The sequence below is a fragment of the Ovis canadensis genome, chromosome 26 (assembly GCF_042477335.2).
Source record: "Ovis canadensis isolate MfBH-ARS-UI-01 breed Bighorn chromosome 26, ARS-UI_OviCan_v2, whole genome shotgun sequence".
Taxonomy (NCBI): Eukaryota; Metazoa; Chordata; class Mammalia; order Artiodactyla; family Bovidae; genus Ovis; species Ovis canadensis.
In genome coordinates this window covers 46616488-46632068 of record NC_091270.1, presented here as the reverse complement: position 1 = coordinate 46632068, position 15581 = coordinate 46616488, and the positions used below count along the sequence as shown (strand labels likewise).

The window sequence follows — 15581 nt, the reverse complement described above, 5'->3', positions numbered from 1 at the left end:
GACCTAGAAGTCTGCTGAGAATTTAAAGATATCAAAGCTCAGCATTCAGAAAACTAAGATCCTGGCATCACTTCATGGGAAATAGATGGGGAAACAGTGGAAACAGTGGCTGCCTTTATTTTTGGGAGCTCCAAAATCACTGCAGATGGTGATTGCAGCCATGAAATTAAAAGACACTTACTCCTTGGAAGGAAAGTTATGACCAACCTAGATAGCATATTCAAAAGCAGAGACATTAGTTTGCCAACAAAGGTCCGCCTAGTCAAGGCTATGGTTTTTCCAGTGGTCATGTATGGATGTGAGTTGGACTGTGAAGAAAGCTGAGCGCCGAAGAATTGATGCGTTTGAACTGTGGTGCCGGAGAAGATTCTTGAAAGTCCCTTGGACTGCAAGGAGATCCAACCACTCCATTCTAAAGGAGATCAGTCCTGGGTGTTCATTGGAAGGACTAATGCCGAAACTGAAACTCCAATACTTTGGCCACCTCACGTGAAGAGTTGTCTCATTGGAAAACACCCTGATGCTAGGAGGGATTGGGGGCAGGAGGAGAAGGGGGCGACAGAGGATGAGATGGCTGGATGACATCACCGACTCGATGGACTAAGTTTTAGTAAACTCCGGGAGTTGGTGATGGACAGGGAGGCCTGGCGTGCTGCGATTCATGGGGTCACAGAGTCAGACACGACTGAGCGCCTGAACTGAACTGATGGTTCAATGTGGGCTTCCCAGGTGGCTCAGTGGTAAAGAATCTGCCTGCCAGTGCAGGAGCCACAGGAGACGTGGGTTTGATCCTGGGTCAGGAAGATTCCCTGGAGGAGAAAATGGCAACCTGCTCCAGTATTCTTGCCTGGAAAATCCCATGGACAGAGGAGCCTGGCGGGCTATAGTTTATAGGATGATGAAGAGTTAGACGCGACTGAGTGAGTGAGCATGCCTGCATGGTTCACGGTTCAAGGCTGCAGATAGTTCTATGTGTTCAAGGTGCCATTCAAGTCTATACAGCATGAAAAAGAATGTCCAACGTGCCAGTATGGACTCTGCATCTTTTGAGGAGTTCTCTAACCCAAGAATGTGTATTCCCAGAATCCACATTATTCCACTTATAGATGAAAGCAGTGTACTTGGGGGAAAAGATGTAGAATGGATTACGTGTCAGTAAGGCGACGAGAAACACCTAATGTCTAGACTATACGGACACACTAGAGAAGGAAACGGCAACCCACTTCAGTATTCCTGCCTGGAGAATTCCATGGACAGAGCAGCCTGGTGGGCTACAATTAATGGTGTCTCAAAGAGTCAGACACGACTGAGCGACTAACACACAAGGACACACTGGGGTCATTCTTTGATAGAAATGATTCTGGAAAACTTCCCATTTGGACTTTCACCTAGCACCGGGCACCAAATAGATGATTATTAAAAACTGCCTCCTTGCTTCCCCTCTTCTCAAATCATTTGTCATCTTCTACTTTGTACTGAAGTTGTAGGGAAGAAACATTTCTTATTGTTTCCTTCACGCTTCACGGGGCCAAGACTATTTATACAGAATAATTGTGCAATAAATATCTACTACACGAATGAGTTAAAATAAATACATAAAAGCAAAGTCTTTATTTTCACCTTAACAATAAAAGGCTCAGTGAGGAGTTAGCGGGAAGATGTAAGACCATAATAACAAATATGAATTGAACATCTAATACATACTATTGTGTGCGTGCTCAGTTGCTAAGTCGTGTCTGACTCTTCTGTGACCCCAGGGACTATGGCCCAACATGGGATCTTCCAGGCAAGATTACTGGAGTGGGTTGCCATGCCCTCCTCCAGGGGGATCTTCCCGACCCAGGGACTGAAACCATGTCTCTTGCATCTCCTGCATCGGCAGGCAGGTTCTTCACCACTGTGCCACGTGGGGATGGCGGTAAATGCCACAAGAATAAGGGTGAACAGACCCTATACTGTCTACCAGATGATCGGAAGGATGTCTATCAGAGAGGGAATTCAGCCTGGGATAAACGCAATGAACATACAGGATAGAAATAGGGAAACTGCTCGACAATTGGCCAATTAGAGGTGTAACTAACTCAGACTTTAGGGGCTTTGCAGAGGCAAGACCCACGCTGAAGCCTGAAGGAAGGATTCATTCAACAGGGTAAGATTAGGTGGAGGGAAAGTTTTCTGGTAGACATAACAACATAGAAAGAACTATATGCCCAAATGGGCCCAGGGTGTTCAGAAAACTAAGAAGCTTTGTTTGGTGGAAGAATATAGGGTAGAAAGGGAAATACCTAATGATTAAGCAGCTTGAGAGAAGCAGATACGACTAAACAATGCCATCTGAAACCAGATCCCATAGACAGTAGATACCTTGTACTTTATCTTAAAAATAATGATCAGCTCTTGTAAAGGGTTAGACATGGAAGTGATGTGACCAGAACTGATTTTTTTTTTTTTTTTAAGATCAGATAAACTGACATCAGCCAACTCCAGATACAGGAAGCAATGGTAGAAGTCCCGGTTAGGAAGAAAGGTGTCCTGAATATTCAGTTTTTGTCTTGGACACCATCTTCCTTTCACTTGGCTTTTCTCTCACTACGCTGGCTGTTTTCCTGTCTCCTGTAACTTCTGACCTGCCCTATATCTCAGTGTGGATGTCTTTCAGGGCTGCGGCCTCAGATATGTTCTCTGTTCACACTCATTATCCAGGGATCTCATTCAACCTATTGATTTTAAATACCATCTGGACACTGACAAGCCCCAGATTTATGTCACTGCCAGGATTCTCCTCTGACCTCCAGACTCATATATTTGACTGCCTGTTTAAGAAGTATCTTAAATGTAGCATTTATAACACTGAACTCTTGAGTCTCCCTCCAGATAAGCTAAACCAAGTTTGCCCCAGATCAGTAATAGCCAGCCTATCCTTCAGGTTGCATAGCTCAAATTTTGGAATCATCCCTGATGCTTTTCTTTCTCTCATACTCTATCTAATGCATTAGCAACTCCTTTTGACTCTGTCTCCCAAAGATATCCAGATTATGGACCTTTTCTACAATTTCCAATGCTCTCTGTCTGGCCCAAGCCACACTCATCTTGAATCTAGGTTATTATAAAAGTTATATTGTAATAGCCTAGATCATTGTAACAGATCTTGTTTCTGCTCCCTGTATGTTTACATTCCCTGCAGTGGGTAGTTCATCTTTGAAAATATTAGGTCATGTTACTATGAATAAACACCTTCAATAGCTTTCCATCTCACTCCCAGTAAAGGTCAAAGTTGTTACCACGGCCTATGATAAACTTGGTACTTTTCCCCCATGCCCCACTTCTTTGACCTGAGCTATTATGCCTCTTCCCATTGCCACTCTGCTCAGATACCTAGCCTAATTGTTCCTTGGATACCTCAGCAGCCTCCCATCACACAGCCTTGGCCTCCCACTCTTCCTTTGCCCTGGATGTTCTCCTCCCAGATGAAATTGCTCAGTCGTGTCCGACTCTTTGCAACCCCTTGGACAGTAGCCTACCAGGCTCTGCCGTCCATGGGATTTTACAGGCAAGAATACTGGAGTGGGCTGCCATTTCCTTCTCCAGGGGATCTTCCCAACCCAGAGATCGAACCTGGATCTCCTGCATTGCAGACAGACGCTTTACCATCTGAGCCACCAGGGAGAATGTTTGTTCCCTTGGTTTTCTTCAGGTGTCTTCTTAAAGGTGATTTTACTGCAGAGACCTTCTCTAAACAGCTTACACAAAAAAGCAACATTCCCTTCTTCCCTACCTGCGCCTCTTCTGCTTTATTTCTCTTAATGACACTTGTCACCACCTCCATGGCACCCAGCCCTCTATATATATATATTTTTTTCCACCTCCCTCACTAGATCTGCAGGCTTCATGGGAGCAGAAACTGTACCTGGCAGGCTCAGTATCTGTCACCTAGAGCATGTCCATGCCCATGGGGGATACTCAATAAAAAGATGCCGAATGGAGGGAGGGGTATGGAAGAGAGAAAATGGAGTGAGCTGGTGAACTTGATCTATCTGTGTGGCAGAATGGTTAGATGGTGATGATTCACTGAGTACTGAGCTGGAGAAAGGAGAGGAAAAAGACAGCAGTCTAGGAGGCTGTGCAAGTGTGGGACCCTACCGAGCTGAAGGCATAGCATTCACTGAATGAGAGAAGATGGGAGGAGGCCTGGGTTAAAGACACAGAAGGACACATTCAGGTTTGAAAAAGCTGAGATCTGGGTAACTGGGAGACATTCAACTGGCGAAATCCTGGAGGTAACTGACTCTAGACCAGGCAATGGGATTTGGGCTTAGTGTGTGTTTCTATTAGTTACCAAAATACCTGGGAAGGAGATGGAGAAAGAATACATTCTGTGCTATTTTCTAGGGGGTACCTGACTCCTTTTCATCCCTAAGGTGAACTTGCTGAACCAGTCGCTCATTGGGGAGCCTCTTAGCAAAGCCTCATTCTCAAGCTTCCAGGAGTCTCACTGTATGCACCCGACCATTTTTCAGCCTGACTCCGGGGGTGCGTGTTTGCCATTCAGAACCTACTATATTTTACTGCACTTCCTGACATTGTTACACAACATTTATTGAAAGCACATTTGATGGTAATGAAGTTTCTATTAACTATGATTAAATCTCATAAAGCACCTGAAGATAATTTAAGATGTGCAGAAGCAGAAAATGAAACATTCGGTTTAGTACATTAGGAAACGTAATTGATTAAATTATCTCATTTACAATAAGTGCTTTCATGAGCGATGCCGAGCACAGATTTCCCCCAGTTTGTCATTATGATTTGCCAACAGATACCTTCAGACTTCACTTTCTTTTCACACCTCCCCACGACTCAAAGCCGGTTCCTCAGCCCGCCTCACACGGATCTGTGCAGGAGGCTCTGAGAGATGGCTTCCACCCGTGCCACCTTGCAGAGGATCACGTGCACGGCTATATACAGAGAAAGGTTGTTTCTCAATTATCTTCATTATTGACTTTGATTTTGCATCAGTGATGATTCATGGAGTCTTCCACGAAACCCTGCTTTCACTGAACAAAACTGCAGCCTGCCTCTGGATGGTGCACTCCTAACCACACAGCCTCCAGAACCCTGATCGGATGCCTCTGGGAGCCTTCTGCAATCACATTGATTCTGTTAAGGTTTTATTTTTAGAAAATCACAAATTAAAACAGTTTAAGCGAGTCTGCAGCAGTATCTACCAATTAAGCACAGTGTACAGGAGTGAGAACCCCAAGCAAAAACTCATTCAGGAAGTCCCCAAGGACCAGAAATAGCCACTGGGGGTTTTATGGCTGGATGTACAGATGTAACCAAATTAGAACAGCACTGGGCTCACAAACTAAGCGTGAAATTCATTTTTAAAAAATACACACGCAGGGCTCCCTGGTGGCTCAGTGGTAAAGAAGCCACCGGCCAGTGCAGGAGCCACAGGTTCGATCCCTGGGCCGGGAAGAGCCCATAAGCTGTGGAGCAACTCAGCCTGTGCATGGCAACTGCTGAGCCTGTGCGCGAGAGCCCGGGAGCCGTAACGACTGAAGCCCTTTCGCCGTACAGCCCTTGCTCCACAACAAGAGAAGCCATAGCAATGAGAAGCCCACTCACCATAACTAGAAAGTAGTCTCCGCTCACGGGCAACTGGAGAAGACCCAGCCCAGCCAAAAAATAAACAAAATAAAAATATCTTTAAACACACACACATATTGGCTGCCACATGGCTACCGATAATTTTGATTGTGCTTGACATGAGGACCAGGGGATGCGGGGGTGGGGTGCTCTATGATCAAGAGGCATTGGTGAGGGGCTCCACTTCCTCCAGGGAAACCCTGAGGTCTTGCCCAGACAGATATTCATCGACCCGCTCCTTCTCCCTCTCTCCGCATGTGCGCACGCACTCACACACACACAATACACAATTTGGGTTCCCCAGCGTCTATCTTCCTATGGAGTTCCAAATCCACCATGCATGACTTAAAAGCCGCTAACTCCCAATAATGACTTTATGGGCAGCAGACGGCAGGGCAAACAAATTAAGAAAGCTTGTTTCTGTTGTTTGGCCAAGTTCTCCGACTCTGGAAGTCACAGCACCCTTCTATCTCAAGCCTGCCTGAAGCAACATCTGAAATAGGAACATCACAGCGTCACTGTATCTTTTTCTCTCATGCCTCCTGACCCTTGTTCCCCAGATACCAATTTCTGTCTATCTTCACAGGGCCTTAATTCTTTCAAAGAAGGTGGCTAATAAAAGCTGTTAAGTCTCCCAAGCTATTTGAATTTTAATACCCTAGGATTTAAAAGATCAAAAGCCGTTCCGTTTAGACTAAAATGGGAGATACTAGTTAAGAACATCTTTCACAAGCTTTACAAACCAAACTCTCCTATTGCTAAGAGCTACACTGCTGATGCCCTTCCATGTGGGCTTTGACGTCTCTATGACACCCTGATATACTTTACATATTTCTGAGAGTCACTGGGGGAACATATTAAAATATAGATCCTCAAGAGTTCTCCCTGCCCCTGTACCAGGGATTCAGATTAATTTATTTTATTCTTCTGCAGGGTCATATTTAACCAGCTTCCACCATATCCCAAGATTCTGATGCATGTGGTTGCTTATCTAAGTTTTGAGAATATTTTTCTAAGACACTGGTTCTCAATCCGAGCTTCACAATGAAATCCCCTAGGGAGCTTTTAAAACTGAGTATTCCTGGGTTTTAAAGCTCCTCTTCTCATATAATTTCCCTGGGGTGACAGCCCAGGAACTGGGAATTATAAAAGGCTTCCAGGTGGCCCCCAAGTTCAGCCAGGTCTGAGCACCATGAGGCTGAACGTGGAGCTGCCAATCATCCCAGCTGTGCTCCTTCCCCAAATCTGGTGGATGCCCAAGATGCAGGGAAGGCAAAGTCCTCACCAGGAAGCAAGCCAGTAGACTGGGAGCTCCAGCCAGCATCCACCCCCCACCCCCATTAGGTTCAATTCCTGGCCATTTCACTGTGGCGCTTATCTAATCAGTTGCCATGGACCTCAGGGTTCATCTCTCAGGTGCCCCCTCCCACTCCAAGAAGGAAAGCTCTGTAATCAGGCTACTGCCCAAGGTTGCTCTTGTGAAAGCCTGTACTGACAAATATTTATAAATTTTAATGAGATAAATCTCAGAAATAAGAGTCCTAGATGACATCTGTAGAGAAATGGACAGCCACCCGCGGACGGAATCAAAGCAGAGATTTAATCTGAAGGAGGGGTGGGGTGTGCATATTTCTTTTCCATCTTAACCTCTGATATGTGACTCCAAACCCAACAAGAAGAAACCTCCCCCCAAGAGCCCTGGATCTTTCGTAGGAATTGCAATTCTATTTGGCTCCTAAACAAATATAACAGTAAAGCAGCAAATATGAGAACAAATGATATCCGCAAGAGGAAAAATAACTTACTTTGGGGTTTTATTTCATGAAGAGGTTTTTTATCTAAAAGAAAGAAAGAGAAAAAAAAAAGAAAGTTGCATTTAATAAATTCACACGGAGCAGATATATATTCTATATCCCTTCACGTCTACCTCTATAAAGGAAACACTTTCTTTCTGCAGACACTATGGATTATGTGGTTTCTATTTTTCCTTTTCATTCTAATTTACAAAAATTTTTTTCTCTTTGGCAGTATTTTTTCTAGGATGATTGCTTCATTCTTTTAAAATAAAATTCCCTCAGGCTTACTAGAGTTTCTGTCTGCTGCATTTGCCAGATTCTTATCAGCACGATGAGAGTAGAGAGCTTGCAGCCTGCCCTGTTTTATATCCAGCCAGAAGTCTGCTCAGGTAAGGAATGCTATTTCACTACATATGATGGTAGAAAAATGAATCATGAATAAATATTTAAAGGCATCCTGCATTGGTTTGCAGTTATCATGGCCTGGGTAAATAGTTCCAAACTCTGTGTTTTTTTTTTTTTTTTCCTGTTCTTGTTGGGCATAGATGTAGTATAGTGAGTGTGTTGAAGGTTTGTTTTTAAGAAATTATGTTTTGTTTCAGATCTCAATTATCTGTTAAAAGGCAGATGATCTTAACGGAAAGGTGTCCTTCTGATCCTGGTATTGAACAGGGCAGTGGTCAGCTGAGATGGATACAGAGAAGAGACACTCAATCTTTTCTAAAGTGAGCTAGACATATTTATCCTTTTATTTATCCATATATTCTTTTCACGTCCCTTCATCCACCATCTTCCTGCCATCTCCCATCACTAAATAATTCTGCAGTCATCCTGCAAATCACTTGGAGACATGGTGCCTGGGACTCTGTCTGCCTTACACCACAGTCCCTCCAACTGACCACTGCCCTGCCCTTGGTCCCGTCTCAGGCCAACATGACTCTACCACCAGGCAGAAACCCGGGAAGACTACACTTCAGACTATATGTTAAGCTCCAGAGGATCTGCAGGGTGCGTCACCCCTCTCATTGGTGCCTTCTCAGGGTGTCGATGGAACACCATCAGACGGCAAGCACAGGGGCTGTTGCTAACATTCAGAGAGTGCCATAACATAGGGGACCTTGAAAGGTCACCGTGGGTTTTCTCCTTCCCCTGTTAGCCTGAAGGCAAGCCAAGCGGGGTGAGACAATGTCATTCTGGATTATGTTTTGAACGGAATCAAATCTCACACACTACACATCTGAGAACTTCGTAAATATTATCTGGCTGACTGCATCTTAACCCCTCCCAGGCAGACAGTCATAGCTAGGCTCCAAATCCTTCAGAGAGCAGGAGTATCTCTTACCCTAACCTGCTCCTGCCCTAAAGACTGATTTTGACAGAAAACCCTTGCCATGTGTTTCAGATACAACTCTTTGGAAGTAGCTTTTAAAAGTTGTGTGTAAATCATACTTCTGCAAATGGACCATCTTTTTTTTTTTTTTTTTTTTTTTACAGTAAGGGGAAAGTTCACTGACTAAGGGTGATTTCTGGCCAATCTTTTTTAAAAAAGAAATCCTGGATCTTCTCTGGTAGTCCAGTGGTTGGGACTTCATCTCCCAGGGCAGAGGGTGTGGGTTTGATTCCTGGTTAGAGAGCTAAAATCCCACATGCCTCTTGGTCAAAAAAACCCAAAACATAAAACAGAAATCATTATCGTCACAAATTCAATAAAGACTTTAAAAAATGGCCCATTCAAAAAAATCTTGAAAAAAAAATCCTCACAAAAGATAATTTGTTCAAATTGACATGATCAGATTCTTACACAGTCAGGTTTCTTTAAGCCCAAAGCTTGCACTTCCCTGACTGCACAGATTCAACACCATATTAGTTTTCCTGAGAGCAGGTGGAAACTCCCAAGGTCCAGATGCTAATGCGCTCAAGAATTAGAATAAAACGACTTTGGTGGTTTTAACCTGACTTCAGTTTTTGCTTATTGCACGCTATCTGGAAAGCATTTGGCATGGGCAAAGGCTGGCAGGCCAAGGCTGAAACATCTGAAAGTGAGGCATTGCTAGGACCACACAAAGAGACATGCAGAACAGCTGTTCAGAGCTCTGGCTGAGCTTAACAGTATTTTCTTCCCTCTAAACCACAGGAATGAAGATTATGCTGGGTAACAAAATGAAAATCGATTAAAAACAGGTTAGATGTATAACTACTCCTCGGAAAAATACATTGAATATAGCTGTAAAAACAAACAAAAACAGGGTGGTTCTACCTGGTACAGTTCTGAAAAATGAGAAGAGTGGTTGGGGATGAAAATTCCAAGGCTAAGGACCCTGGACAGAGGACCACATGGATGCACAGAGCAGAAGAGGAAGCATTGTGTCCTCTGACCTCGCCAGCTCCAGCTCTGGGGTTGTCATCGTTGGCAGTGGGATTCATGCAGACTCTCGAGATCAGAAGTCTCAGGTTGTCTTCATATATCTCTGTGACCTCAATGTTCCCCACAGTAAAGTGGGAGCAGTAAGGTTCTTAAAGGTTGGTTCCAGGGTTTGAACAGAACCCGGAAGCCGTGAAGCAGAGGGCTAGCACACGCTTAGCATTGATAAATAGCAGTTGATAAGTAATACTGTAACTGTCACACGTTATGAATATCATCATCATACTCGTTCAGAGGACAAAAGTGACCCACGTACTGCTGCATGGAAACCAGGCACAGCTCTAAGTCAGAAACTCTAGTGAATTTCAGGGGTAGTTGAACTGGAGTCAAGAAACATGTGCCTAACGACTTCCCTGGTGGTCCCGTGGTTAAGACTTTGCGCTCCCAATGCAGGGATCCCAGCTTCAGCCCCCAGTAGGGAACTCAGATCCAACATGCCCCAATTAAAGATTCCGCATGCTGCCACAAAGACCCTATATGCCAAAACTAAGACCCGGCGCAGCCAAAACACCCCAAACCACCCAAAACAAAAGGAATGCATGCTGACTCCTGGCCTCGGCTTGCTGGCACCAAGGGCAAGTTGCAACTTTACTCTGATACATAAGAAGCACAGGGACGAGAAGACCACCCACATGGGTGCCCTAGCTGCCACCCCTATAAATCTTTAGAATAACTACCAAAGACATTCCATAGAAATCCACATAAAATGAATTTCAGAAAGAAGAGTCAAAAGTGTTCAAACGGCTGCTTCTCTATCATTGGTGACAATGCTAAGATCTGGCACGTGTGTTTGCCTGCATTTTCTCATGGGAAAGGCTGGAAGTCACTGATGCCCACGAGGGCTTTAGTCCCCTGGCATTGGCATCAAAATTGGGTTTTGCTGTACTTTTGTGAAATGCCAGTATCTCGTCAGCAATGCTCTCAGAGACCTTTTTCCTAGCTTGAAATGTCTGATTATTGTTCTACTGTGAGCTCCAGAGAGGGCTCCCCCCTACCCGCCCCCAGACCTCACGGTGCTGTGCAAGAACAGCCCACCTCATGGTCATGTCCTTTCATTCTGTTTGCATAATCATTTTCTCACAAGGCTCAGGGCCATGCAGCTACTGGCCTTGGTCAACCAAATCCTGTTTTAATTTCACCTCTCTCCAAGGCCACGGTTCAAATGACCCCTTTAGTAAATTAATCTATGAAAGCCGTGGTTCTTCACATGGGCTGCACATTACAATTATCTGGGAGGTTTTTGTTTTTGTTTTTTAATACCCATGCCTGGGCCATCCTCCAAGAACTTCTAATTAATTGGGATTTGTGTATTTGTGATTACTGAGGGCACCCCCACTTCCTAATAACAAATCTGGGGCTCTGTGTACTCAACTTTGGTTGCTCTCTGCCTCTTTAAGAGGCTCTGGGGCAGCTGGAGTGTACAGATGGGTCCAGAAGGATCTTAGAGGCAGAGAAATGTAATTCTGAGCCAGTGGCAGCTGATCTGTGGTTTGGGGAAATCCTACCAGTTTTCACAGGGTCCAACATATACACCAAGAGTATCTTCTGGGTAAACGGAAATTGATAATAAGGAATTATAACTCAGTCTTCTAATGATTTTGCTAAAGATGCAAAAGCTAAAGATGCAAAGAAGTGTTTCTTAATAGCGTTTTAAATTGTTATGCTTTCCTTTAAATTCATTTTTAAATTTATAGTTACTGCAGTTATTATATCAAAAAAATAGATAAGTGCAAGAAAACCCTGCCTAATTCCACCACCAAGAGATAATCACCATTATGCTAAATGATATATAAAAGTCTAAGCTCTTTTTTCCCTTGTGATTTTATATGTGTAAGATGATACTCACATGTAGATGCTTCTACATATACTAGCACAAAACTACATGAAATTGATCGACAGTAATTGATCATTTTTACCCTCAAAGACATGGAACTGTTTTTTATATACTGTTCCGCAGTCTGCTTTTGTCTCAGTGCTGTATTGCAAATATTGCTTTGTGTCTCACTGCATGTGTGTTGAGAGTATATGTGTGTAGAGGTGTATATGTATATTTATACATAAGAGAAAGGAAGGGAAGGGGAGAAAGAGACACAGAGGCAGAGAGAGGGAGAGAGAACAATCTACCTCTTTATTTTTGGTGGTGATTCATTTCTTTCCCACCTTTAATTTTTGGCTTCCTTTGTTATACAGGATGCTCCCAAAGCATTTCCATGGTATCCATTGTTCTTACAAGCTATTTATGGTTGCATTGCTACCTTCCCACCTACCTATCCACCCACATCCAGTCTTATCCTTTCTCTGCCAGGGAACAAACATGGCCAGCGATGGCAGCCCACATCCTGCAGATCCGAGCAAGCAAGACTGAGGAGAGATGCCATGTGTGTAGAGTGGGTTTCGGACCACCACGCTATGGAGATGTCGCAAGATGACAGATGCAGATGGAGTGTTCACTCTGAACCCACAGGCTGGGCAAGGGGCTGCTCTCAAAACCTGTGCCTTGTGATTATTTGAAATCGGCTCCCATGGGGTTTGTATACCATACACATTTCTTGAGATTCAGCCATCAAAGCCACTCTGTGTGGACCAAATACCCACCAGGAGAGACCCCGCATAGCTCTCTCCTCAGGGCAACAGTTACACATGTCATTAGAGCTCATGATCACCATTCTTTTCACTAAACCAGACGTGCCCCGTGTTTTCATCTTCAAAGACCACTTTTATTATTTCCTTCTTCATGGACCATGTGGATCGATGAAGGCTTTGGAGCCTTTTTCACCACCCCCCTCCCCAACATATGTCTTGAATTCAATTTTATTTTAATTGACCCTCCAATCTTTGTAATCACAAATTATTTAGAGCCAATTCTAAAGTCTGTGGAAGAGTCAGTCTTCTCTGCCCATTCTCTCTGACTAGTTCATTTGCTGGAATAGTTTTCTAGCATCATTAAGCAAGAATCTACCATGAATCTACATTGCCTCTGAATTGTGGCCAATTTATCTGCCTTCCTTTATGGTTTTCTATTAACTGGTCCCACCCCACCAAATATGACTCAGTTTCCACTGCAACTCAAAAAAAATCCATGTTCTTGTCTGATCAATCCATGAACTCTCAGTTCTTCTGTCCAAGCTGTTTCCTCTGAACGCCCTCCTCCCTCCAAGCCTCCTACATAAACACGTCCTCTCTCCAATGCATAGATCAGTTCCTGCTTTCTTCATGAAATCTTCGGTGATTACTACTCTGTTCAAAGGCATCTCTCCCTTTTCTAGACAGTTTATCTTACTTAATGTCACCAATATACAAAGCACAGGTTTTTCAAAATATAGTACTTCATAAGTGTTCATTTGATTTTATACTTTTGTCATCACCATTAGTTTGGATTCTGATCAGGAAAATCATATTTAAATGAATGAAATAATGCCATTTGCAGCAACAGGGATGGGCCTAGAGATTATCATACCAAGTGAAGTAAGTCAGAGAAAGACAAATATCATGTGATATTGCTTCTATGCAGAATCTACAAAAAATGATACAAAGGAACTTATTTACAAAACAGAAACAGACTCACAGACTTAGAGAACAAAATTCTGGTTTCCAGGGGGGATAGGTGGAGGGGAGGGATAGTTAGGGGTGGCCATGTACACACTGTTATATTTAAAACGGATAACCAATAAGGCCCTACTGTATAGCATGGGAACTCTGCTCAATGTTTTGTGGCAGCCTGGTTGGGAAAATAGTTTGTGAGAGAACAAATCCAAGTATATATATGGCTGAGTTCCTTTGCCGTCCACCTGAAACTATCACAGCATTGTTAATCAGCTATACTCCAATGTAAAATAAAAAGTTAAAAAGAATCTGAAACAAATATTGAACTCTAATCAACTGTATGCTTGCAGAAGTTTTTAAGACTGAAGTGTACTGATGTCTACAATCTATTTTGAAATGTATCAAAAATAAGACGGGTTGGTAGAGAGACAGGTATATGATAAAGCAATATGCAGGTATGCGTGCTAAGTCACCTCAGTCGTGTTCGACTCTTTGCCACCCCATGGACTGTAGCCCGCCAGGCTCCTCTCTCCATGGGATTCTCTAAGCAAGAACACTGGAGTGGGTTGCCATGCCCTCCTCCAGGGGATCTTCCTGACCCGGGGTTTGAACCCAAGTCTCTTGTGTTTCCTGCATTGTTAGGCAGGTTCTTTACCCCTAGCGCCATCTGGGAAGCCCAAAACAATACAGCAAATGCTAATGTGCTAATGTGTTTGAATATATTCATATTTGAATTCTGGAAAAATTTTTAGCATGCTATTTGCTTATTTACTGATTGGAAGAAAAGAAGTTATTATCACTGTGCTTAATTTCCACATGCTTTCTGTCTCCCTCAAAGACATTAATTAAGAAGCAGTGTTATGCTTTACGAATGCTCTCTGAAGTTGCAGGAAATCCCAGGATCTGGTGGACCTGCTTTGTTATTAGCACTGGCAGATAATTGGATAAACAAGAGGTCTGCTCTGCATTGGCAATATCATGACGATTGAGGGTGTCAGGCAGACCCTGAAGATGACAAGCAGAGATTCTATTCTCCTGTGCATGCTGGAAGCTCACTAAGGCTCTAGGACATGTAGGAACACATCACCAGTTCTTGTAAACACCCTGAAACTCTTCCCTTGCTGGGAAACACAGCAAAATTACAAGAGTGTAAAACACAGCACGTCTCTCTTTTTGCTCTTTTCACTTAATTTCTGCACCGTGTTTCTCTTTTTTAAGGTCCTGCTCAGAAAGAACTCTTTGGGGACCGTATTTACCCCATGTGTTGCTTCAGTTAGTTCAGTTCTGGCTTCTCCCCACTCTCCAGCCTGTACAGACCATCATAAGATCTGCTGCCCCTTTTAAAATGAACTCTTGAGCAGAGTTCCCTGTGCTATACAGTAGGTCCTTTTGGTTATCTATCTTACAAATAGCAGTGTGTGTATGTCAATCCCAACCTCTCAATTTATCCCTCCCTATGGGAAAAGAATCTGGAAAAGAAAAGATACATGGGTATATAAAACCAGATCACTTTGCTGTACACCTGAAACTAATATGACATTGTTAACCAAATCTACTCCAATATAAAATAAAAATTTATAAAGTGCATTCTGAGCACATCCAGCCAGGTACGACAAGTATAGAGAATAAGAGGTTTTGAGAGAGTCCTCACAGGGTGTCCCAGGTGGTTATGTCTTGTTAGAGGAATTGCTGGCTTCCTCAGAGATAGCTGGGTAATTAGAGAAAGTCCAGGACTGGAACGGCAAAAACCCTCACCTGAATAAAACCCTGTACGATTTGAGATGTACATGAATGAGTGAACATCAGTTCTATTGATATTTTCCACCAAAGAACTGTTCAAGATCTCATCATATTAATTTGGGGAAGTCAGTTGAGTAAGAAACAGTTCATGGACGTGACTTCTGATGACAAAGACCTTCCAGAATCGCCCCTCAGCTGAAGCACAAGATTCATATGGATGAGTGACTGTCTTCCTCCCTCTTTCTTTTTTCAAATTTGACATCTCTTTAAGGAATGTCTTTTGTATTTCCTAAACTCAGACAAATAATTATCCATAATGACCGTACTTCCAGGGAGTATTTGCATATTTCATTTTTGAACTAAATCATTTCAGTTTCTAAATTTCCTACCACCTCTGTTATAAAGTCCTATCCATTCCCACTGATTCTGTG

General features: G+C 43.3%; 1 protein-coding gene across 1 annotated transcript in view; it reads right to left on the bottom strand.

Annotated features, from left to right (window-relative positions):
* UNC5D (unc-5 netrin receptor D) overlaps positions 1-15581 on the bottom strand; it is a 647189-nt gene that overhangs the window by 92713 nt on the left and 538895 nt on the right. The window contains exon 8 of the mRNA XM_069572893.1: positions 7455-7487. Coding sequence (XP_069428994.1) covers positions 7455-7487 — 33 coding nt within the window. The remainder of the gene's footprint in view (positions 1-7454; positions 7488-15581) is intronic.